Here is a 26,169-nt window from a genome sequence, read left to right on the forward strand (position 1 = left end):
GGACGGGGGGCGGGGGGGGGGGGGGGGGGGGGGGGTTCCAGCAGCTGGGAGGTTCCAGCACATCTGGGGGTGGGGGTTCCAGCACATCTGGGCACTCATGGCCCTGCAGCTCCAGGCCATCAGGAGCTGCCATGGGATCCCAGAGGGATCCAGGAGGCCTCTGAATGCTGCTGGATCTGCAGGCATTAGCACAGCCATAGTGTCCATGTCTGAGCAGGGCAAACACAGCATTAGACAAGACACAAAAATTTAATGGATCAGGGAAGAGGAGAGCAGAGCCCTCCCTTCCCAAGCTGCCTCTCTGCACTTTGCAAATGTCTTTTTGTGGTCAAGTCGAGGGTAAAAGCTCCACCATGTGGGAGAAGCTTAGCACTAGCCCAGGTGAATGTGGTGTTTACTCCAGGGAACATCCAGGGAGCATTGTCCTGGCAGGTGGCACACGGCAGCACGGCCACCAGGACACCCACAGCCCCTGGAGACCCAGGGAAGGCTCCCCAGCCACAAACACCCTGTGATATTCATTAATTTAGAGCACATTGTCACTGCTCCGGGTACCCACACAACATTAATACCTGTCAATTACGAAAATAAGGGAGGCTCAGAACACTTCCTATGCTTTTGTTTTGTGAAGGAGTAACTTTTTCCAGGGCCATGAATAATACTTGGTGCTGTATGACTGAAAACAGTGAATAATAGCAAAAAAAGGAACTGTTCCATGTTCCAGTGAAGAGACAGCCTGCCAAAACAAACATATTATGGCTGCAAAGGAAAGTAATGTGTCTGTAATTTTAAACTCTGTCCACTTTAGTAGTTCAAAAAGTTTTTATCTCACCCAAACAACAGAAGCAGTAAAACACAGCACAGAACCTGCATGAACGGACCTGTATTGTGTGTGGTGGTGGGGAGCAGCAGACAACTCAAATAAAATGATACCTGTGAAATTTCAAGATAAATCTACCTTCAAAGCCCAACAGAGTTATGCTACACAAGCATGATATTAATTCTAAGCAATTAGGAAAAAATATTTTAATAGGAATACTACCTAGTATTTTATTCTCACAAGTAGTCACATAATTCATTGGTAAGCTCCACCCCTTCAAATAAAGAAATATATCCAATAATAATCTTACAAATAATATTAGAAAAATTAACAATGTTTCAGGATTGCATTTATACACCAGTAAGAGGGAAGAAGCATTAAGTATTCTTCAGCATCAGAGCAACCATCTTAAAAGTGTATTTTAAAAGAAAATAATTAGGGAAAATATCTTAGTTGCAGAATTTAAACATATTCACTACAAGTTTTTTAAAAACAAGAGCCTAATCAGCATACAGGGACTGGGGTTTCAGCAGTGACTACAGATTTTGCAGGTGCTTTTCAGTGGCTCCATTTGAACAGCTCCTCTATTTATCCAGTTGATTAAGCACATGTTGGGAACAAGGCAGTGCTGCTGTCAGGGTGTGCATTTGGGAGATGCTTCCCAACACTGCCTAGATCCAGAAATTCCCATTTTCCAGCCCCACTACTTAAGCACGCACATGGGATCACCAGGGAGGGGTCCAACACGGTGGGGCCCCAATGCAGTGAGACAGCAGAGCATGGAATGGTCATTCCTAAATAGCCAAAGCTCCAGGAAATGCTGCACTCAATCTCTACTTTATTTTGTTTTTATAAACATGGGTATCAAGATCTGGTAGGGGGGCAGTGAGGAGGGAGGTGTCTGTCACCCTGAGGACCAGTGGCAGGTCCTTAGGTCCTCTGCAGCAGCCACAGCCTCCTCCTGAGCCCTTCCACCACCCCAGCTCCCCGTCCATGCCTCCACTTCTCCCAGGGAGCAGAGCAGGCACGGAGATCTCCACTGCCCAGCGTGGGGCACACCCCTGGCACCTGCATGGCCTGGCCAGCACAGGGTGGCCACACCAACAGCTCCTCTGTCCCCCACCACACCCTGGACTTCCCAGGGCAGGTGGATGAGCCAGCCCAGCCCCAGGGAGCCGGTCAGTCGTGGCCAGGAGCCCGGCAGAGGCAGGAGCCATCCAGCCATGCGCGTGGAGCTCGGGAGACACCGCGGTTAGCGGGCAGATCGAGACAGGTTCCCAGCCTTTGGAGAGATGCTTTGCAGTTTTCAACACTGACATGACAAGCTGGCCTGGAGCCACCAGCAGCAAACCTCGCTGGGGAATCACATAATGCAGAGCTCAGGGTGCTGGGACAGACGTCCAGGCACCCACCAGGGACAGCCACCTCTGGTGGGACACCCCCACGGCAACATCCCCATCTGCAACACCACCCCGAACGAGCCCTCCCTCTCCAAACCTCCTCCCTGGAGCCTGCTCCAGGCTGCTAAGTAGGTTGATTTTCAAGTATTTAATATCCAGTCGGATATTCAGCACTCTGGGTGGGAAAGTGGGGGGGTGGGAGGGAGGGAGGGATAAAAATCAGGCTCTGTCATCGCTCCCAAGAGCGACTCTTATACCCACACAGCCAGTTGGCACCAGCCAACCGTATCTCTGAATTTATGCTAATTCTGTCACTCATCATTACCAGTCAGTCACTCCGAAACCAGCTCTTTGGGAAACACCCCAGTTAGGCTCTATCCTTCCTGAGGAAGGATGAAGATAAATTTTAAGAACTATTTTTTCCTCAATAAGGCTGAAACAGAGCTGAAGTTCTTGAGGCTGGTAGAAAAGGACTGTTCCAATTAACACATCACACAAGCACCTGTATTTTTCAAAGACAAACTTATCTTTTCAAAACTAACTGAAACATTTTAAATGTCTATGAGCTAAGGCCACTTTCACCAGACACATCACTCCCAACCACCTGACTTTTAGAGTCAAATCACCTCAGCTGGCTGCTCCAGGACCATTAATTTGGAGGACTGCACTCTGAGGTCAGCTAATGGCCCTGCCTCATCCATGTAGGATTTAGGTGTCTTTGTTTTCACAGCGCAGAGGATCATTTCATCAAAGCTCTTACACAGCCATGCTCCATTTTAAATTCATGTTTCCCTTTAATCTACACATCCCTCCAGCAAGCTCCTTTTCCAGACATGAGTATCCTCACTGCATTCCCTGGAAAATGCTGCTTCCCACAACATCCCACCTGCCCTTACTGCTTTTATTTTCCCAGAAAACAGTTATGCACCACTTCACTCTTGCTAAGTTTATCACCATGGACAGCCATCATCTCTTTTATCAACAGCGGTGGACTGTCCTGCTCCACAGCAGCCATGGAATGGGCCAGGCCTCTCGTGCCCAAGGGAATAGCGTTCCACTGCCTCGTCCCAGAGCTGGAGGTGATGGACCCAGCTGGCAGCTCCATCACAAGGGCACTCTTGTGTAATTTCCTTCCTGTTTAGTATCACATGAACTTCTCTGTATTAAGAATATGAATTGTATAAAGAGTATTAACTAAAGCATTGATGAAATATATGGGGAAAAGCCTGCAAAACAAACTACACATAGAAAAAACTGTGTGGCTATCTGGATAAAATGCTTCCAAGCATACAGAATAGGATACACTTGGAGATGCATAAACCTATTTTATGTCTCATCTCAGGAATTACCATCATGCCAGCATCTGCAGTGGAACTGGAGCAAACTCAAGAGACATACCTGTTGAAATCATCATCAGTGCCTCCTACAACAGTGAAATACTTATTGAAGATTTGCCATCTAAATACTGACTTGCACTGATCACACTTGTCAGACGTCTGATGATCCCAGAACAAGGTAATATATCCATAATCACTGATTTCAATGGTCTGTAAGTTTTGGACTCAATACACCAAGCACTGGGGTATGTTTTATTTATATGCTCAGTGGCTATAGACCAGAATAATGTCATTGTTCAAACTGCTTAATCTGTCTCAGCATTTAAAATTAAAGTTGAAAAGAACCACTAGTGCTTTTAACTGTCCTTAAATTACATTAATTGCGTTGTTAAGCACTTTAACAGCCTTATGAAGGCAGCTAAGTAAATCACTACTCAAAAGTAAGCCTGTACAAGCACCTCCCAAGCTCCACACAAAGGACAGAGCTGTTGATGCCCCAGCCTGAAGAATGAGGATCTCCCATTCAAGAGAAATCAAAGCAGAGGCTACTTTTACCCTTTGCCCAGACAATCTCTATGTCAGCATCCACTGCTGGAACATTAATATATTGTGTGCACAGAGAGCACTCAAGTTATGCTGTCATGATTCTATTTACACCCTGTCCTGCCAGCAGGCAACTGATGTCATACACCTGTATACAACAGAAAAATTCCCAACCTAGAAATTTCTGCTGGCAAGAGATCAACAGGCTGTAATGAGCACTGAAAGCAAACTATCCAGCCTTCAGCCAGAGCTCGCTGATCTCTGCCTGAACTATTGCACAGGGCTAAAACTTCACTGCTCCAAGAGCAAAGATGTCACTGCCAGGGTCAGCAACAGACTGAACTAAGTTAGTGCTGGTGACCACAAACTTTGGATTTTTAGATCTACAGGCTCTCTCTTTGGGATGTGCTTTCTACATCCCATGTAACTGGAGAATGTACAGGTGTGGTGGTCAAACAACTCGACAGAAGTATTTTTGTGCATTATAAATAAGCACACCTGTACTGACATGCAGAACATGGAACTTGCACAAAATAGCAGCCAAATTCTTACAGCAACGACAGGCACAAGCTGAACCAAATGCAGACCAGCTTGTTTTAAGAATTGCAATGATATATATATCTCTCATATATATATAATCTCACATATATATATATCCAGAGATACTTGATATACCGAGAAGAAACAATGGAATGAAATAAAGCAATGTGAAAGTTTTGAGCCATCTGTATATATCCATGCTGAGTATCAAACCATCTGTATTATATTCTTAGATCAGCTAAAGCAAACCACTGGCACCAGTGCCAAGATTGGCAGCAGAGACGATTTGGACCGCCACCAACGAGAACGAGCTACCATGCCTTTTAGAATAAATTTTGTAGCAAACACCAAAAGGGTTGATCAACACAGATTATCACAGCTACAACAAGCCAACTAGTTTATAAAACAGCCTTTGCCATCCCACAGTGTTTGATTTTATGCCGTATGATAAACTCTACGCCTAAAAGGAAATTCAGCTTCTCACTGTCCCAGTCCCGCAGGGAAATGGCTCAAACCACTCCAGCAGGTTTTGCACAAGAGCACCAAGCACCTGCACAAGGTGACACCAAGCCCATACCCCACAGCAGCCACTGCAGGAGTCCACAGCCACATTCAAGGACACCAGAACCCCACAGGAGTCAGGTGAGAGGCACCTGCACCCCGAACTGAACCCTCGGCAGCATTTTCTGAGGCACGTCCTTGGAAGGTCTCCTGCTCCAGTGTGGGACAAAGTTTCCTTAATTTGAGAGACACCAGCAGCACCAAGCGACCCACACTCATTTACTCCATCTCCTCCTAGCCCAGTCTCCACCATTCTACAGCACCCACTTGTCCCAGGAAATTTCATTGATCCTTTGAAGTCTAGCCTAAATTTCAAAGGCAAAAATGCCAAAATATCCTTGAGGATCAAGTTGCTGATGTAAAGAACATTGGCTAACCCCAATAATTTTATTTTCATATTTTAAAAGAGCCCAAAAATAACTATTCACCACCTTTTCCTCTGCTTGAGATTTTGAGAACAACCCACCTACCAAAGAGTGTAATTCTCTTAGCACTAAGAATTTTGCATGGGTGGAACTCTTTAGCTAAAAGTGATGATAAATAACACCTCCTCAATCCTGCAATCTCCAGAAACAGTTTACAAGAACTAATACATTAGGCTGATTTGCAATGTTAAACTAGAATTTCCCAACCCTCTGATGTCCACCTGAAGGATGCCAGGGGAGACATCAAGATCAAGGGAGCAGAACACAAAGTTCAACTGTCTGAGGATCTTCCTTCCTCTCTACCTTTGCTCTTGTGGGAATATCTAACTCTGTGATAAGTTTCTGTGTGAAGAATCAGCAGATATAACACATTGCCACATCCTGAAAGCTCATCCATCACCCCTCCAACAGCCTCACAGGACCCTCGCTCTGCTGGGAAGCACAACACCAGCCTGAAGCTGAAGGTACAACCCTCTAATGACAGATTTTTTTTTCAGCATTCACACAGCACTTAGGTGTTAAATCAGCAAAATTAAGCAGCATTTTTTCAACCTTATGTACAGTTTATGTGCAAATGCTGTTAATTGATAAAAAAACTGTGTACACAGGTTCAAGAACTTGCCTGCACATTCTTGTTACCTCTAGACCTGCCATACAAAGGCCCACACACACTTCCATCAATGAAATGGGTCGCATATGATTTTTTTTAACTTATGCATACACTCAATGCAAAGCACCTTCTGAAGAGTCCAATAAAGGTATCAAAGAACAGCAGAATAATATCCTTTCCCCAATAAAACATATTTGCACTTTGAACTATGCATATTGTTTAACTCCATTCGGAATCCTATTATGAGAAACTTATTTTATGAGTCTGCCAAAAAGCCTGGTTACCAGAAGCGTAATCACAGTAAGCAATAAAGGCTGACATGGAGGATATTTCTAGGCAATTACAGCAGGTGTTTTAAAGGCATAAAGCTGCAGAGTTATAAATCTATTTAGAGCCACAAACACAAAGAAAGTAAAAGGCAACCAGAAGGTTCAAACTCGCACAGCAGACAAATATTGTTCCTCTTCCCCTGCAGAATATAGAGGCTGCAGAAGTAAGTCCACAGTGAATTTCAGCAAGTCAGAAGAAAACAATTTAAAATGCTCAGGTACAACAATCACTGCAAAATGAATGTAGTGCCTTCAAAGGAGGATGCAGCATACATACACACACACACATATATGATACAAAAAATCCTATCATTTAAGGACTGCTAGATTGCTTTTAAAATGTTGTGTTTTTTCAACTCAATCAAGGAGGGTTGCATGTAATGTCTTCTGTTACATGATGAAGTTTGAAAAGACAGTGGAGGGTGCCTACAAAAAGTAAAGTTGCAGATGTGACAAATCCTATTCAAACACTTGTACATGAGCTGTATCTACAGTGCAGAATTGGTGGAGGGAACTCAAGGAGAGCTGACTTGCCAACACAACACGTAACTTTACAGAATGATTGCTGGTTATCAAAGTTGCATAAGCCAAGAGACAACACCAACTATAAATACGACTACCAGCTATTCCACACAACCCCAAGCGTCCTGCCAAGCCCTCCTTCATGTTCTCTCTCACACAGACAAAGGCCTCAAAGCCATGGGACATCTGCCAGGGAAACAAATGAAGTTAAAAAACCAGAAGAACATGAACATGTACTAACCTAAACTTGTGTGTTCTTTCTTCCCAATTCCTCCCCCTACAAAGACGACGTCTCAGTTTACTGTACTCTTTTCCTTCTCCCAACCAGTCTTAACTCTTGGACCAATGTTTTAAAGTTTCCCTACCTTTGAAAAAATAATGTTCAGTTCTTAAATGTTTTGCCAGATCTGGACCACACCCTGCCCTCTCCCAAAATCTTGGTTGTTTGTCTCCTATTGCACATAATCAATTATAGCCCTTTCAGGTTTGTATTTTGCATGGTGGGAGCTGATCCAGAAAGGAGATTGTGCTTGTGTGAGCTTGTGTGTTTACACAAACACACACACACGTACACACACCTTGACAGAATTGTTTTGTCTCTATAGAACTTAAGGGGATTTTCCTGAAACTGAGTTTTTCACTCGTAAGCAGATAAGCACTTGATAGAAAAAAAATAGCTGAAAATTTAAATCACCTAAAAGCAAAGAGCAGAACCCCCACCATTCTATGACCACAAGAAGTGGGAATCAATCATAAGCAATAAGTACAAAAAAATGCACAGAGACACCCAGCAGAGCTCTCCAGTTGCGCTGTACGTTTCCCTCTCCCCGTTGTTCTTCCCGGATTCAGTGTCAGACACCAACTCCGATGTTTGACAAAAAAGGGATACGGCAGATTGCCCACCAGCCGCAGCGTGTGCTGCCAAGTGAGAAATACAAGCTTGGAAACAGGCTCGAGATTCCAGCCAGGACAGCAAGGCTCAGAGCATCACACCAGTGACATAACTGAGCGTGGTGGGGAGAGGCTGGAGGGGACGTGGGAAGTTATTGCATGAAATAACTCTGCAGTGCATGCAAAGGAGCTGTTTTCAGTACCCAGCAAGACAACTTCATCATTTAGGATTGCCAAGAGATAACTGCAGCCTTCTTCTTTCTGATTTTTCTTTTTTAACTAAGTCAAACAGCTAAATCCCCCTTTACTACTCAAATGTGAATTTTCCAGCATAACTTTCCTGTGGATGTTCTGTACCTAAATTTTCTTTATTAGCTGGAGTGAAGTGACAATCAGCTTTCAGAGCACTTGGCAGAACAAGGATCACCCTGGGTCTAATTCACAACTTTGGGCTCCTACAACATTATAAAAGAAAGTTTACATCCTACAAAAGACAAGAATCATCTTGTTAATTTGTTTGGTACAACAGTGTGAACAGCACATGTAGACAAATACTCAATTTGTCTTCAGACAGTTTTTAGAAGACAGACATTTTATCAGCGGATCTGTTAACACTTTCCTTCAGAAAATATGTTTCGCCTGCCAGCAAACAAACAACAAAATAATGTGTCATATCTGTAAAATGAGGGAGAGAAATAATCAAGATTAGCTTCAAAGTGTTGCAATAAAACAACAATAATCAAAGGCTGGAACACGGAACTCATGTTTCAGCCGTGTGCTCACAATCTCACATTTGCTCTTTTGCTCTGCAGTACCTGCAGACACGGTGGCATTACACGGTGATTCTCTCCAGTTCTGCTATTTAACAATAACCAGGGGAATGTGATGCTCATGAACCCCACGTGCCGTGGGTTGGAAGGCACTGCTGGAAACCAAAGCACCTCACACAGGCTGTGCTACACCCAGATGATCCCAAAAGGCAAATCAGCTCCACGCTGGGAAAGGCACCCGGAGATGGTGCTGCTTGTTCCAACCCTTCTCTAGTCAAGAAGTACCACTGCAACTGACTTCCCTACTGACTTAAACTACAGGCAAAAAACTGCAAAATTCTGTTATCTTTCTGTTTAACTTGACATAATAACTGCTAAATAAGTTCTCTATTTTGAATTCAGGGGTACAGAGGAAACTTTAACCAGCAAACACTACACGGAAGCATTTTTGAGTAAGGCTTCCAAGATCCTAAAAACATTTTTAGTAAGCTCCATAAATTGTAGTTCTAATTAAGGATTAAATTTGGAGACTAAACACCTCTTTATTTGAGGGCAGAGAGGCTTAAATCTTTTTGTATTAATGCTGAGCTATATCATCTGATATTTTTGCTATGACCAACCTATAAAACCTGTCAGTTTCACTCAGTTTACACAGGGCTTTAATTATGTTTAACTAGAATCTGAATGATCTAATTACTTAACATCTTACAGCACAAACTACTGAGGACATCTGGCTGAGCAACTGGCAAAGGAGTCAGGGAAATAAAACCACTCTTGTGTACCCTGCTCAGGACCCCTGCAAACAGCTCTCCCTCTTCCATCCCACCTGAACTTTCTGCTGCCTGAAAACAGCTCTGTGAGAACAAATCATCCACCAGCTCAAAAAATAGTCAGGTGAAGAAAAACTCTTAGTGACATGAGCAAGTTTTTCATTTTGCTTTGTTCATCATTGGGTGAAAATCCAGATCATGCTCTTGGCCTCTCCGGGCTCCTTCTCCCACCATTCTCCAGGAACTGAGAGATGGGGAATCACCCCAAGCACAAGAACACTAAAACTGGTGTCAGCTCACCTATGTTAGTGCCAGCATGAAGATCTCACACCTGCAAGCCTCAAAGACTTTAGTGTGTAACCTCTAAGGGAGCAGATCTTAGTGAAACCAGAGAAAACTCCACTACGAAGGGGGACTATGAAGTCCCACAGAGAGCCCTGAGGTTAAACTGGGAATAAGCAGCAATATGAGCTGAGGATCCTTTTGGCCACGAATGCTTAAATGGTTTCCATGTCAGCCTTGGTCAGAGTCTTTCCCTTGGCCTGGCTCCCTGCCAGGGTGATATCACACTTCATACCTGAGCACTGTTCAAAGGAAAGGGTGCCCAAAACACAGGAAGCTGCTGTCGTGACCCATATTGAGCAGACAAGCTCCCACTTTAATCTCTTTGCCGTGAAACCGCAGCGCGCTCACCCAACACATTAACCTGACGTGGTCAAAGAAGAAATAAAACCTGAAAGTTCTGGTTTAAAACCCAGTTAAAGCTGCCGTTTTCTGTCTTTACTTTTCCTTAATGAACAGATGGAAACCAGCAATAACCATCTGGGTAAAGCAGCAATAGCTGTAAAGCACAATAATTCCACAAAAATACACTAACAAGGTCACTTAAGTGTTTCTCTAATTGTCTCTTGCCCGTGACCTTTTTCAAAGATCTCAGATGAAAAAACAAAACCAAAACAACTTATGAAAGATCCTTTGGCATCTCTGACAGCACCACAATTTGATTCTGTATCCTGGGGAAATTCCACTTGGGGAACAACATTCTGCCTTCCCAGATTCCCCCTACTTCCCCCCGACCTCCCAGGAAGAACATTCAGCTTTCCATGCTCCACGACAAAATTGATTATCCCTGAACGAGCAGTAAAACTAAACCATTCCTGTACTTGCAATGCAGCAAATGTTTTGGAATCCTTCAAGATCAAAGCCGCTCTATTAATAAACTTATATTTTTATATTCCTTGCAGCTGAAAAATCCAATTAAAACACTAGAGTGACCTTTTAGCAGAGAACGACTGTCACAGTGAGGACAGGATCAGAAGACACCCAAAGCAGAGTTCCAGCAAAAATGGGATAGACAGGAAAAGAGACTCTTGCAGTTGTTTTACTTCACTCACTGGGGTGGTAAAGGGTGGCCTAATTCAATAGGAAGATCTGAGAGGCTTTTATTAGGTCTCCCAAGTAGTGTAACTGACAGTTAAACAAACAAAGTGTCAGGCCTTAAGTCAGCATTTAGAAAGTAAATTTATAATGAAGAGCTGACAATCAAGACACCGTACAAAGGGGCTGCTGCCAACCAACAACTTAAAAAAAAAAAAAGGCAGCTAGATATGGAATGAATTTTTCTTACCATTGAAATTAACTTCACAACTGGTTGGTAAAATGATTACAGCAAATAAATAGGGCACAAAACACTGTGAAGTGTGACTGCAGCTTGCCATGACACCCCTGGAAGCAAGGCAAGAGCACAGGATCCCAGCCCAGCAGCAGTGGCTGTGCTGTCCCACACCAGGCACCCCACTGCCTCACCAGCTCCCATCTCACCCACCTCACGCACAAAACCAAAGCACACCCAAAAAATGAAAACTAACACACAGAGCCATCATCTCCCGGTATCAGGAGCTTTCACACTGGCAGGAGAAAGGCTCTAACCCCAATTCCTGCCATCACCTTTCACCAGCCAGCATCCTGGCAGCTATCAGGAGTGCAAAGCCAGGAGCTGGAGACACAACAACCTTTGGCACACAGGCAGCAGCCAAGCACAGAAAGCACCTTTCCAACCCAGCAGACCGTGCTGCATGGCCAAGCAGACAGTGCTGCAGTCCCAAAGTAACTTTTCAGCCCTTGCAGTGAAGTTAATTTTTAAGATGGCATGTACAACAGCTCTGGTGCACAGTGACCACTTTCTAAGATCCTGAAATCAATCTGAACTATTAAATTCTTCTTCTAATTCCAGTTAAAGTAGGTTTTCACAGTTCCAATTTTAGCCTTCAAGTTCTATTTACAGGACAGAAAATCCCAGATAGTGACACTAATCAAGTTTTACTTAGCTTGGCATATTAAAGAACTAACTATTCTCAGGATATGCCAGAACATCTCAGATGCTAACAGATTTTAATTTATCATCTAAACCAAGCTGATCACAGCACAGTGTGTGTGATGTTTTAATAATTTGTGCTGTATTTAACACATCACTCCAAGAAAAAAATCCCACACAGTTCTGGTCTCACTAGCTGATGGCCTGGAGCACAGCAAAGGCCTCAGAAAGAGAAAAAAATGTGTACTAGGAGTAGTACAGAAGAACTCAGCTTTTACAATAAAGCTTTCCAGCTGAGGGACTGACCAAAACTCTGCCTGCACTTAACGAAAACGTGAAACCACCTCCTCCTCATGAGCATGGAAACAGCAAACCATTGGACATAAAACTGAGAGCATGGCTTTGTAAAACAGTTTAATTTGATTCCAATCCTGACCTAAACTCGGGAATTAATCCTCAGTCCTGCAGGGGTGAAGGACTGTCAGTAACACTGATGGCCCACAGAGTTTGACAGGATCAGGAAAGTACAAAAATAAAATTCTTACAAAATACAGAATAAATTCTTATAGAACAATTCTTCCCTCCCTACTGTCTGCTTCATCCTGGGAAGCAAGAGCACAGCACCCCCCGAGCTCCCCGCTACAGAGCCACAAGTACCCAGTCACTTTTGGGAGGAATGAAAAAAGGATATTCTGAGTTTCAAGTGGTAATTAGGAGTATAAAGTACATTTGCCTAAGAAAACAGACAAATGTGTAGTGAACAGAGGCAGAGAGATGAGCTGAGGACACAATATGAGCAAGCTGCCCTTTTCCAGAATCCCAAGAATTTTAAAAGCAACACTCCATGCCAAAGAAAATGTGCAGAAACCTATAAGCAAAAGAAAACTAGAGCTCCTGAAAGAGACAGGGCAGAGTTGGAAGAAAGGAAGGGAGGAGAAACCAGTGCATTCAACTGTATTTTTGAAATTCATGAAACACTTGCACTCACCTAAAAGAAACTGAGGTTACAATTGTGTAAACAACTCAGCACAAAAGTCTCTCCACAGAAAATCAATTGCAAGACTACTGGCTCCTTGTTTTTAAATGTTTAATATTATCCCATCCCCACAATTAATATCAGAAAAGCAACTGTGCTCATACCAGACATACCAAACCAAAGCTGTTTTATCAATATTAACACACACAGATCTGCAGGAGAAAAACAGATATGTAGTTCACTGACAAAATTAACATTCTCGTGTTTCAGATCCTAGACAAAGGGTACATTTTATTTATGGATGAAAATGAAGCAAACATCTTTAAGTGACAACATGATACAAATTTACTTTGACGTGAACATGCAATAAAACAAGTAAACACCCAATAAAAATAAAATGAAAAATAATTACAGACAAGACACAAGTATAAATTTTATTGAGCTAGTGTGACAACATTTGTGTGTCACATCAACGAAATAACAAGAAAATGAATGGAATTGATTAGAAACATGAGATAAAAGCAAAGATGAGAGGCTGCTGGACTAGGATGGAGAGATTCATCTTTGCTCTCATCTCAGCCCTGGGCTGGGCAGAAAGGGCAGCTCCTTCAAGCAAGCTCAGCCAGAAACTCTGACTACACACGAGCTAAAACTTCAGCACATGCAGCAATGTTCACTGGGTGTTGTGCTAAACAGGGATAAAGTTTATCCAGCTTTGCCAAGATCAGGAGCACAGCCCCAGCACAGAGCAGGACACGAGCAGGAGACAGGAGATGGATATTCCTGATGGCACAAGCAGCACAGATAAAGCAAACCCCCAAGCCTACTGACAGCACAAGCAGGCTGCTGCTACACTGCAGAGCCTGGGTAATTGGGATGTAAGGGAAAAGTTGAAAGAAAAGATCTCAAGCTACCCCATGCTATGTATTTGGTGAGTTATGAATTTCAGCCTTCAAGTACAGGTGCAGCACATCACGTAAGAGCTGCTCTGCATATCTCCCCTCTCTTTGGCCATCCAGGGGGCCCAAAGGCTCCCTGTCCTTAAAGCCACCTCACTGTCCTTAAAACCACCTCACTGTCCTTAAAACCACCAGAGCACGGCTTGGGATGGAAGAGCCTCCCTGCCCCTGGCTGGCAGAGCCTGGCCTGTCCTGCTGGAACAGGGAGCTGTTTCAAACCTTGGCCTGAAGCTTGAAATGATGCAACCACAAACTGCTGAATTTTTAATTCAGCATTCATATCGCTGACTGCCTATAATGTAAATTTTAAACAGCTTTCAATATACAGAGAAATCTGAAGGGAAACTTGATAAATTGTACATTTCACCAAACAACAGGGAGGTATGTTTTAAAGTGTGTCTATATAGGAGTAACTCTAGATTATAACTATAACCAAGGGCAAGAAACATTTTTTCCAGTGATTTAGTACCAATCATTCTCAATATTCTTTTAGGACAACCAACGCTTTTTTCACATTCATTTCTGTTGAAATTGTTTTCAGCAACAGCCTGAAAAGTGCCTACAAATCAGCACGTTCTCTGACTGAGCCATTTACAATACTGAGAACAAAGGTGCAGAAAATGTAACCACTGAGTCTTGTTTATCTACAAGACAGAATTAAGTAGCAGCAAAACCCAACAGTAACTGCTAACTCACAATCTTGTATCTCAGAGAGAGGCTGGGAGCACTATCAGTGTTTCCAGATGGAGAAGCAAACCAGTGCAGGCAAGGGATGTGTTCAGGGGATGATGGGGCAGCTCCTGGCAGTGGGACTGCAACTCCCAACTCATCTGAGAGTCACTGCCACCTCCTGACCGTGCTCACGCCGAATCTGAAGCAGTTCAAGGCTCTGGGTGTCAGCACCAGTGCCCAAAGTGATGTTCACATACAGACATTTTCGAAGGGCTGATACACACCAGCTTCAGCTCAGCCTTGGTAAGAGGAATCTTTCGTTTTCTTTAGAATATTGGTTCAGCAACACCATGAAACCACAAACACCTACCAGAGATACCGAGAGCAGAAGGAGCAAGACTTAACCCATCAGACTTCCACTGCATCTCATCATCTGCAACACTCCCTTTTGGTTTTGCAGTTTAGTTTCTACAGGAATAAGCCAGAGCATTTCCACTCAAAACATACAAGCTTTTGCCAGCTAAGATATATCTAGTCTGAGTCTTCATTTAAAAAAAAAAAAAAAAAAGAAAAAAAAAATCTAGGAAATTCCCTGGGTTTTTTGCCCCCTCCTTTATTTTTCAGTAAGGACAGCAAGAACGTTTCTCCTATTCATAATACCTGAAAATACCATGCAGGTGGATAAAAAGCTACCAGGAAACACAAACCCTTGATTGTCTCAGGGCAACACTAAAAACTGCCAGTGCACTCTGAAGTCACACCACCACCTCAGCATCTCATGGACAAATTTTCCCAGGATGTTCCCACAAGGACAGCCTGGAGGCAAACCCCAGGTGATCTAAGGTGAGCAAGTGCAGGTGAGGTGGATTTGGTGGCATTACAGCCAGGCATTTGTTGGGAGACCCACCACAGTGCACTGCCCAATATTTATATAAAGGCTAAAATAAGCTCTCTTCTCCCATCTGTACTGCAAGAAGTTTCATTTCCAAGTCCTAGGTTTATGCTCACTCCTTACCTCCTTCCTTTCTTCACCAGTTCCCTCTACCCCGCCACTCCTTTAAGCAGTGTCATTTCCCCCACAGCACTCGTTTTAATTTTTACTTCCCTCTAACATCGCTGCCCTCAGCTAGTCACACGTGAGCCACAGACAGAAACCAACATTTCTCAGCAAGGAAAGACCTCTGCAGTGTGTCAGAACTGCTCCTGCACACGCCCTCCCCAAGCCCATAAAAACAGTCCCGCGGTGACGTGACAGAGCAGCAGCGCTGGACCATCCCAGCTCCACAGCTCCAGGGATGTGATAACATGTTTCCAGGAATCAGACCATGGTTTGGTCTCACCTGAATTCCCACATGCAGCGCACACCTGGGCTCACCTATACAAAATCACTGGATTGAGCAAGAGGAATGGTCACATTCCCATGGAATTTGTGCAGCCATTTAGCCATATTTTATCCTATCATTCACAGAAAGCTTGTGCTGGCACTCCAGATGCTGCAGTCTCCAGGCTTGCTCATTCACTAAGGTACATTTCCACACAAAAGAGCAGAACCACAGGATCTGCTCAGCTCTGATGTATGAACTCCTCTGAAAAGCCTCCGAGACAGCCGTGGCCTACATCCGTACGTGCCTCGGAGTGCTCACAACCAGAGACACAAAGATATGGGGGAATTCAAAGCATCTAAACACAGCAGCTTAAAATACTTCTGTGCATCTGCTTTAGAGCCTTTCAAAAATGAGTAATCTTCACCTCTGTCTTGCCAGAGCAGATCACTGGGGTCCATGAGGAGGAGGAGGAGGGTGAGCAGCACCCCAGCTGCCCTCCCTGCTCCCCAGGAAAGGCAGCACAGCTCCAGCCCCCACAGAAACTTCCTTATTGCCCCAACTGCCGACAAAGGAATCGAATTATTGCAAGGCAAGGGGGCAAGTGAATTGCCAGGGAGGCAAAAAGCTGTTAGACATGAGTGTGACAGGCTCCAGCTGCAAACCCCTGCCTGCTGTAACACACGCACGGGAGCTGTCGGGCACCTCCCGGCTTTAACACCTTCATACCAAAAATTATCTTTATTCAGGGTAAATGTTTAACTCTGCTAAGTCACAGGAGGTGCAAGTAACACTGCAGTGTCTTGCTAGAGACAGAACAGAAGCACAACCAGGGTACAGTGGTGGATCTACTGCAAATTCCTCACTGCCTAGAGCTTTCCTGGAAATCCAAATTACTGTTGGACAGGAGTGGAGACCTTTGTTACATTCAACAACCGACACCCAACTGTGTTTAATCTTTTATAAAAACTTAACATTCAACAATCTGTCTGCATTCCACGTTCTGCACAATCCAACCAGTGCAATAGCCTGTATTTTCTTCATTATAACTGCCAATAAAGGCAGAAATCACTGATTTGCCTTGTCAAACCAGAGACAACAAAAACAAGCTGAGAACATATGTCACAAAATGAGTAGGATTTATCTTATGTTCACTAATTTAAGGGCACTATTTCTGACTGTGAGGTCCAAGTTTCTCCCATCTTTCCTGGTACAATCAACTCCATTTGTGAGCACTCCAGTACAAGTCTCCTCACCCAACACTCCTTGTCTTCTGCAAACAATCCCATTTCAGCTTTCCCCCTCTCTCATCCTCAAATCTTTCTCCTCACTCCCCCACTCCAGCATAGTGGACCATTGTCACTATATTCCCAGTACAGAAAACATTGTATTTTCAAGGCCTTCCCACAAAAAATATGGGAAAGAATCAAGCACACATGCAGGAAAAACCTGGATACACAAGATGGGAACTTACTACCTTGCTTACATAGAAAGGCTGCAAGCCAGTGCACACTGCCTGCTTGGTGCCTTAAAAAATACCAATCATCCACATATGTGTCTGTTCTCTACCCAATAAATAAACTGCCTTTATTCTCAACCTCAGTCTGATCAAACTGAAACTCTGGATTATGCATTTTTCTACATCCACTTTTTGCATTACAAATCAGCTTGCAAATAAAGAATAACTGTTCGCTGGAATTTTAGACTGCATGTAATTTCTTCCCTAGAAAATGTTTCACCCCTTACTTATTTGGTATTGTCAGATACAGCCAATCAGTGTGATTTTTCCTCAGAAAACTCCCAACCATTACCATATCCCAAATCCTCCCTACTGCACGTCTCAATATATCATCCAATTAACCACAAACTTGGCACTAGAGCAGAGTGACCGAAGCACGCAGTGACTCTGCCACATTTCTGATGGGCATTATTTCATTGCAGGAATAGAACAAGGGATAGGAAAGCTCTCAGAGATTTATTCCCGAGGAACAGGACTCAAGGAATCCTATGAAAGACAAGTTCTTGTGCCAGAAGTACATCAAGGGCCTTTCTTCTGCTATGTCATGTGTGGTGGGTGTCCAGGGACATCACCCTGACTGCCACAAGCTGCCAAAGCTTTCCTGCTGCGGGGGAGCAGGGATTGCTCTCAGAGTATCCTGGCAGCAGTGCCCTGGCTTTGCCATCCCTCCCTTCCTGCAGGAACACCCAGCTGCTTTCACCTCTCCTCTCCGAGCAGCTGAGGGGAGCAGAAATGGGGCTACAGCAGCTGGAGACTCTGCTCCACATGCACATTCAGCTACCACCATAAAGAGAGAACCACTGACTGCTTTTAGGACAGAAACAATTCTGTAACAACCTGCACAGATACCAAAATTAAACACTCAGATCTGACCACTAATTCCACTTCTGATGAAGCATACAAACTCCTTCACAGATCAGCATGTGCTCTGGTACCATCAGACCCAACTAAAAGATGCTAACAACTCCACCTGCTTGTAATTCAGTAACAGAAGTACTTCAGTATTTAAAAGCTACTAATTACAACTTAGTTTTTCCAGATTCTGTTACAGATTTTATAATATCAATGGTTTACCCTAAACAATTAGTCACAGCCCGCACAGAACTAATATTCTATCCTTACTTTAATCATATATGATGCAATACCAGGATGAGATTTTAAAAAACAAACACATTAGCAAGATTTGCCTTTTAGATTTTCACTCCCCAGCTTGATGGTAACGAGTTCTGCCATTCTGCTCAAAAGCAATAAGAAACTGTACTTTTTACCAGAATGTGAGCCTCTTCTAAAAAGCTACAATGACATTTTGAGAACTTGTGTTTATTGTCAAAATAACTACAGATAGTTTAAGTTTTCAAACAGTATTAACTTCTTCCATTTGTCCTCAAGAGCTGTGGCTCAAGCTAGATTTATTCCTGTTGGTCAGAGAGACCAGCTGCCTCCTCTGCTATTGATATACACACCCATATTCAGAATATTAAGCAAGCTGTCAAGGAGAGTTGCACGCTGTGCCCACGGGAACACAACGCTCCTTTTCCTGTTCTCCAGCAAAAGGTTGTTTTTAGAGTGAAGGTGATGGGGCCACCAAAAACTACAAACAAACCAGGACCATGGAACAGCAGGTTACCTTCACGCTGCTGATCTGATTCCAATCACACAGCTGCTTCCAGACGGGACGTGCAGCTTTAACTGGAGGGCAGCAGAATTTCACCTGCATTTACTGCCACAGTACTCACTGTTTGCGAGGGGCTGTTTTCTCTGAGCACTGCAACTCCCTTCCCATCAAACATGGGTCCATCTGCCACCACACAGCAAACTGAGGCAGCAATGCCATGCCCATTCCAGTTCCTTTAGGAATCGTGCCAGCCTTTATTACAGAAAAGGGTTAATGTTCAGCTGCGTGCCTCGCAGGTAGTCTCCAGTGAAGAGCCCCGTTTGATACCTGTAGGAAGCTGCCATTTTTGCATCTCATATTCCATTTGTGAACAGACCTTTTTGTTCTTTAATCCAAGTTCTGAATTATTTAATCCTGTCTCCAACACTTGAAACATCTTTCGCTATAAACAAGGGGTTATTTAGCGAAAGGAAATAAATAATTTAAAAAGTCAGACCCTAAAGTGTTCCTGGCTCTGTTTTTAATTAATATTGATACAATCTGGAGAAACCTGCTGCTTAATATTACAAGGCAGGTCGAAGCTCATCAACAGTTAAACATCTCCTTCTAACAGAAGGTGGAAGAGGAAGTTGGGAGCAGCCGGGTACGCGGCGCTGGCTGCCGGCGATCGGGGACTGCCCAGTCCCAGCTCCTCACAACTTTCCCATGCACACAGAGCTTCAAAGCCCTCACACCCTGAGCTCCACGAGCTGGAGTTCTGCAGGGCTCAGGTGGAATTGTGTTAAGCATAAATCCTCCAGGCTTTCATGCTGGAACAGAGAGTACGCGGAAGTATTTTTATTTTCTACAATTCCACGCTCGAAATACGTCAGCGCAAGCGAAGGACGGGGACGGAGGGAGGCATGGACAGTTCTGTGGGACTGAACTTCATCCCTGGGAATGATAGTTTTTATAGCACATTGCTTCATCTGCAAGTGGGAGTAAATATTACACTACCTCTTCGTGCAGATGGGTGGGTAAAAAGAAAAAATAAAAAGCTAATTTGAAACAAATTAACTATTCTGCATACGGAGGAAGGTATTCTCGCCCTCCCCGGTCACTCCAGGGCTCTCTGCAGACAGAGTGCATGCAAAGTTAACAAACTCTGTGCTGCTCACAGCCTGCCTGCTGAACCTGCCAACAGGTGAACAGCCTCAATCCGCAGCACGGATAAATAATCACCAGTCCTCAAAAGCAGGTAATGAATATTGTTCAAACAACTCTAAGCTGGCGTTACCAGAATGCTTCAAAGGAGAAGCTACAAGCTGTTCAAGTCAGACTGTCACATTTAGTCTGCAAAAACGAGATTAAGGTTTGTACAGTGATACTCCACAACAGGTTTTACAGTATGCCCAGAAATTAAATTATTATAAAAGTGAGCTATTTTTTACTAAAAACAGAATAGAACAATCTATCAAAATGCCATTTGGCTGTGTTCATTACATTTTAGAATTTAATTTACATGATAGATACTTTAGCATAATATGTTTTAATCAATAAGCATTTCTGAAGGCTTTATTTTTATAGGCAATATTTAGACTTGTTCACCGTTAAATGTAACGCCACGGCAGCGATGTTCAGAGCGTTTATTTTCCTATGCTAAGCAAGTACAGCCACACGTACACAGAGGCAAAAGCAAAAGTCCACAATTAGAGATGTCAGACCTTGTTTAACTACATCTTAATTTAATCCATTTTATTTTATACAATTCTACATCTGGATCTCATTTTCTGTATTCCTGTAGGTATTCCGGGTCACTATTAAGAACCCTTTCAAGTTAGCAAAGTTCAGCCAAATCTACCTTAATCCAAAACCTTTAAAAGAAACAATAAAACGCGAAGGGGGTGGAAGACGACAGAGAAACCTGAAACAAAACGCTACTTCACCCCACCTCCTAATGCACCTGAAAGTCGGAAGGGACCGGCCTCCCAGCACAGATCCCACGCAGCACTTCCCCTTTCGGGGGCAGCTGGGGTGGGAGTTTTGAATATTATATATATATATGTATTATATTATATCGCTCCCGCACGCCCGGCCGAGGGGAAGGGAGGGCGGCAGGAGCCGGGTCCCGCTGCCGGCCCCCTGCGAGCATCCCCTCACCTCCAGCGGGAATGCGGCTCTGCCCAGCATCAGCGCACCATCCCTCCGCCTGCCGCAGCCTCCGGCCGGCTCCACCGCCGCCTCCGCGGGGGCCAGGGTGGGCAGCCGCCGGCTTTCGAGCCAATTTATTTAAACGGGAGGCAGCGGCGGGTTTGGAGAGGCAGGGCAGCGCCTTCCTGCGCCAATCAACTGGGAGACACGCGTGTTGCAATCCCATTCACGGCGGGAGCAGCACCGATACAGCGTCTGACAACCCCCCCGGCCCGCCCCGGCCTTATCTGTAGCCCGGCAACTCAATTAAACCGTGGGGCCGCAATTCCCCCGGGGACGCTCCCCCGGGGCAGGGGGAGGGAGGCCGGTCTGCGAGGACTTTCCCTCGCAGGAAATGGCACTTCTGGGCTCTCCCGAGCCAGCACAGTAAAGCATCAATATTCCGCTCATCTGTCAGATCCTGGACAGCAGGAGAGGCTGGAGAGCCCGTGAATTATGTAACGTGCCCTCCCGCCGCCGCGGGGAGATGCGCCGCGGTGCCCCCGCCGGCCGGGACGCCCCCGCGCCCCTCCCCGCGCCCGGCGCCGCCGCTGCCCGCCCCCAGCCCCCGCCGCTCCGCGCCTGCACCGCCAGCCCGCCCGGCGCCCCCACACAAAGTCCCAGCACTCGGTAAACTTTCCCCGGCTCCCGGCGGAGGAAAAGCGGCGGGGACGCGGCGGCGGGAAGGGGGCAGGCGGCGGGGAGGGAGAGGGAGGAGGCGGGCGGGGGATGAGCGGCGGCCGCCGGGAGTCCCGCCGCGCCCGCCGCCCCGCACGGCCCCGCCGCCGGGGGGGAGCGCGGAGCGGGGAAAGAGCAGCCCGGGACGGAGCGGGCGAAGCGGCGGCAGCCCCGGCAGCGGCGGCTCCGGCGCCATCTTGGGCTGATCGATGAATTGAACAAAGAGGATCAATTTCCGATGGGGCCGGTGATCGATGGCGGGGGGGGCGGAGGGAGCGGAGCGCCGCGGCCGGGCGGAGCGGGGGGTTCCCTTTAGGCGGCGCGGGCCGGCAGCGGGAGGAGGAGGGGGAGGCCGGGCCCGAGGGAAGGCGGAGAAGGGAGGGAGGGGGGTCCGGCGGCGCGGCCCGGCCGGTGCGGCGAGCGGGGGAGCCTGACCTGCAGCTGCTGTAAATCAAAGCGCTTCCAATATTGAAACATCGATCCCACATTGGCCGCCATCTTGAGACATATTGAGACAGAGTGAGCGGCTGATAGAGAGAGAGGGGCTGGAGTTCAGGAGCCGGGAGGGAGGGGGAGGGAGGGACAGCCGCGCGGGGCGGGAGGGGTGCGGGTTCATGGCAGCGCATCGCCCGGCAAATGGTGCCCGGAGCGGCGGCGGCGGGAGCCCGCTCGGGGAGCCGCGGGGCTAAAATTAGCCAAGTGCAGAGAGTTTTGGGGAAACAACAATGAAAAAGTGCATCGCGGGCAGCGGGTTCCCGGTGTCCGGGGCGGTCCGGGAGCGCCTGGAACGGGATCTCTTCAGCGCGGACAGGCGCTCCCTGCCAGGGCCGGTGCCGCTGCCGAGGGGAGACGGATCGCACGGAGGCTGGAAATTCAGATCCCAGCCCCGCGCAGGATAGCCATAGAAACGGAGATTAAAAGGATGGGATAACTTATTTTGTTCTAAACAATAATGTTGCTATAAATACGAACATTTTCCTTGTTCCCTTCCTGGAAAGCAAAGAATATTTTAACAGCTCATCTCCTAACAAAACAAACCAGCCTGCAGATACCTTGCACCCCTCGAAATCATTCCCTGTTTTTACTGGGAAATGGGCAAACCCACGGTCTGTACCTGTCCCCTCTGGAATCAATAAAGTGCACGGTATTTTTCCAAATACAGCTACTTTTGCTGTTTTGCAATTCATCTGTAAAAGGAAAATATCTCTTCCCCCCCAAGTGAGCGATTGTAGATTTTTTCTCAAATTGTATTTGATCACCGAGTGAATTTAGTGCTCGCTCAAGTCCGTGGGCTGACTGCTTGGAAATGGCTCTGCCTGTCTTTGGAGAAGTTATGGCAGAGACGGCAGAGACAGCAGCAGAGCAATTGCCACAGATTATTTCCCAATCTGCTGCCGGCCTCCTTTGGAAGAGCACCATCATTTCAGCCTCCATTTCCACTTTTTGCTGAGGCTGCTGCTTACAAAGATACTAATTGCGATGGCGGGTTTTATGTTAATGGGTTCCACGTAATGATCAGCCCGACGACTACAGACCTACAGATTGTTGGTTGGCTGTGCTGGGAATAAAACTAATGGCATTTGGTTATGAAAATGTCAGACCTCTACGTGGTGATCTAAACTGGGGGCCCAGTGGGACCGAAATCCAAGAGCCTCCACATGACTGCTGTGGGGCTGGACCCAGGGATGCCCTTGGAGGAGAAAGCTCCTTCTCCCCCAGAAGTGCCATGCTTTGAGGGAGGGCAGCTCCTTGCTGGGATGATGCTGGAGGGGATTGGGGTGCCTGGCTGGGGTACCCCCTGCTCTGGGGAGAGGGCGTGGGGTGCTCGGGGCCACAGCCGGGCACGGAGCAGGGATGGAGCTGCGCGAGCCTCCGAATTCTGACTAACGCCGTAACCGGTTTGGTAGCTCTAAAATAGGATTTTAATCCTGGGAAGCATCATTTCACATTCCAGTGATCTAATCAAAATCCTTTCCTCTAATCTCTCCATGGTCCCCCCTTTCTAGATGAAAGAGGCTGGAGTTCCTGTCTTCACCCTTTCTCCGCTGCCTCCCTGTTCTACCAGTCTGTTCTGTGTCCAGGCAACTGCAAAAAGACATTTCAAAGGCTCCTGCCGTGCCATGTAGATGTTTTCTCTTGTTAGTTTGGACTGCAGGTGTGTAAGCCTCAAGGATGAAGTATCGTGGTGCTGTTTTAGGTTCGGGGCACACAGTCATGGCACAATAAATCACACGGGAACGCTCCGCTTTGAACGCGCACACACAGAAAAGGGAAAAGAAAAAAGCATCTGACCTGAATCATTTTCTGGAAACACATCTGGTTAAAATCCAAAGTTTTAAATTGAGTAATATTTTAAAATACATTTGGTAGGTATTAAATTACAGTGTTATATCTGGTAATATTTATGATACTAATGTGTTAAGCGGAGGTTTATATCTGTCAAGAAATATGAATGATTGTCATATGGGGTAACAAATGAATCCTGATATAAATAACATTTTATGATATTTTTAACATTATTGTAGTATTTTTTTTCCAGAAGTTACATTATTGCCAATTTGAAATAAAAGCTCTGTGGCTGCATACCGAAGCTTTTAGCTATGTAATTTTGAATAAGTATAAAGCAGTACGGCTGATTTGGGGAATTGCTGAGAAACCTTAACTCTGCCGGAAGACAAACGCTGAGCACCTATAATTCCTATTGTCTTCCATGCAGGATCAAGTCCCTCGTTTGCCATTTTGTGTGGCAGCAAGCCCAAGGAAATCTTGCTTGACAGCTCTGTTTTCTCAAAGTGCTGCATTTCTTCGGGCTGGATTCTGCAAAGATCCTGCAGGCTACAGAGCTCCTTGGAGCAAGCGATAATGTGCTTTGTGTTCCTGCTGAAATGTACCTGTGTACAATGGGAGAGGGAGCTTGGAAAACTGGGTGCATCCTGGCAAAGAAGATGGTTAGAATAAAGTTTTCTTGGGTTGTTATGTTTTGAGGAATCATTCTCATCTGTTCGTTTGAGGAAGGTTTTTCTAAAGTTAGATTTGATCTGTGTAAATGCTAACTTCTTTCAGTGGGCACTAATAGAGCACTGAAAAAGGAAGCACAGTGGATTTGAAGTTTAAATCTCAAATGGTGGCAGCAGCTAGTACTGCTTGATACCTCCAAAATAATTTTAAGTATGTTGTACAGATTTCTTTTGGGGAATACGGGTGAAAATTTGTTGCTTATTAATATCATAAGATCTCACTGAAACAGCTCTTTAATTAACATATTTGCACTTTGGTCTATCACAGAAAATTATTCTTGTGATTTTAATGTCATCATCTGGAGCACTGAGAAAAATGGATCTTTAGTCCAAAGGTCCCAAACTGTTGGGAACAGTTCCCTAGCATGGCTGCTGCCCTGGGCATCAGTCTGCATTCATGAGGGTATTTTCGACAATGAGTCCAGTATTGATCACTGGACTTGGGCTTCTCTTTGCCTTAATGAACTTGCTTGATTTTCTTGGCCAGGACACTGAAAGATGAGGTGCTGCTTCTCCCAGCACCTGTAACTTTTGGGTCTCTTCTCCAAGGATTCTTGTGGGTTTTTTCTTCTCATTTTCATGTAAACTGACTCCCAAATTTATATCAGTGCCCTAAAAGAATTCCTGCAGAGCCTTCTCTGTACCTCTGTCTGTTCCTTGTCCAGCCCCTTCCCTTCTCACTTCATGGCTCTCATCTTTCCATTTCCTTCAGCTGATTCTTGTCCCTGGTTCCTGTGCCTGCTGGAAAGGAGCTCCTCATTCCAAAATCCCAGCCCTCTCCACTGTGGAAGTGCCCTTCTGTTCACCTTAAACTGGATTTGGGATATCCTTTGCTGCTCTGTGCCATTGCACAGCAGGATTCCACAGGGATGGCAGGGAACAGAGACAGCCAAACAGATAATTTATGTTCCTGGGAGATTTAGTCCAAATTAAGATCAAAACTCATATATGTCTTCCAAATCACCGATTTTTTTCCCCCAATTATTGTCAATGACTCTAATTCTGCTTGATTTATATCCCTGCTAGTAGCCAGAGGTTTTGCAGCACATAAATTGCCTGAGGGTTTGGCCAGTGATGTGGATGCTGTGACACATAGAAGCTCAGGAAAGTCCCTGAGCAGAAAATGGTTGGAAACAGGGAAAATAGCAGGGAGAAGTGTCCCCCATGCCTGCACACGATTACCTGGGTGTCCAGCTGTGGTCACTCAGCTGGATGGACCCCTGTTATCTCAACCAGCATGGCAGTTCCCACATTCTTTGGTAAATTGGGGAAGTTTTGGCAGAAATCATATAGATGGCAGCACACATAATCCAAGCACAAAATCCTGTGATTTCTGTTAGCCTGTGAGCACAGATTCACTCTGGCAGGTGGAAGAGAAGAAAGCAATTCTCACAGAGGGCAGGGAAAACA

General features: G+C 45.5%; 1 protein-coding gene and 1 long non-coding RNA gene across 7 annotated transcripts in view; one reads left to right on the forward strand and one right to left on the reverse strand.

Moving 5' to 3' along the window:
- The window catches only part of CUX1 (cut like homeobox 1), a 267,150-nt gene extending 244,842 nt beyond the window's left edge, over nucleotides 1-22,308 (reverse strand). For all 6 annotated transcript variants that reach the window (XM_041423197.1, XM_041423196.1, XM_041423199.1 and 3 more), the window contains exon 1: nucleotides 22,178-22,308. In XM_041423197.1, the coding sequence (XP_041279131.1) occupies nucleotides 22,178-22,240 (63 nt within the window). In that variant the 5' untranslated portion in view covers nucleotides 22,241-22,308. The remainder of the gene's footprint in view (nucleotides 1-22,177) is intronic.
- Nucleotides 22,135-24,663, forward strand: LOC121345891. The gene is made up of 3 exons (XR_005954018.1): nucleotides 22,135-22,261; nucleotides 23,749-23,897; nucleotides 24,459-24,663. It is a non-coding gene; the product is annotated as an uncharacterized LOC121345891 (long non-coding RNA).
- The last annotated feature ends 1,506 nt before the right edge of the window (nucleotides 24,664-26,169 follow it).

This window comes from Onychostruthus taczanowskii, unplaced genomic scaffold, assembly GCF_017590055.1.
Source record: "Onychostruthus taczanowskii isolate IOZ18803 unplaced genomic scaffold, ASM1759005v1 scaffold75, whole genome shotgun sequence".
In the NCBI taxonomy this organism is placed as follows: domain Eukaryota; kingdom Metazoa; phylum Chordata; class Aves; order Passeriformes; family Passeridae; genus Onychostruthus; species Onychostruthus taczanowskii.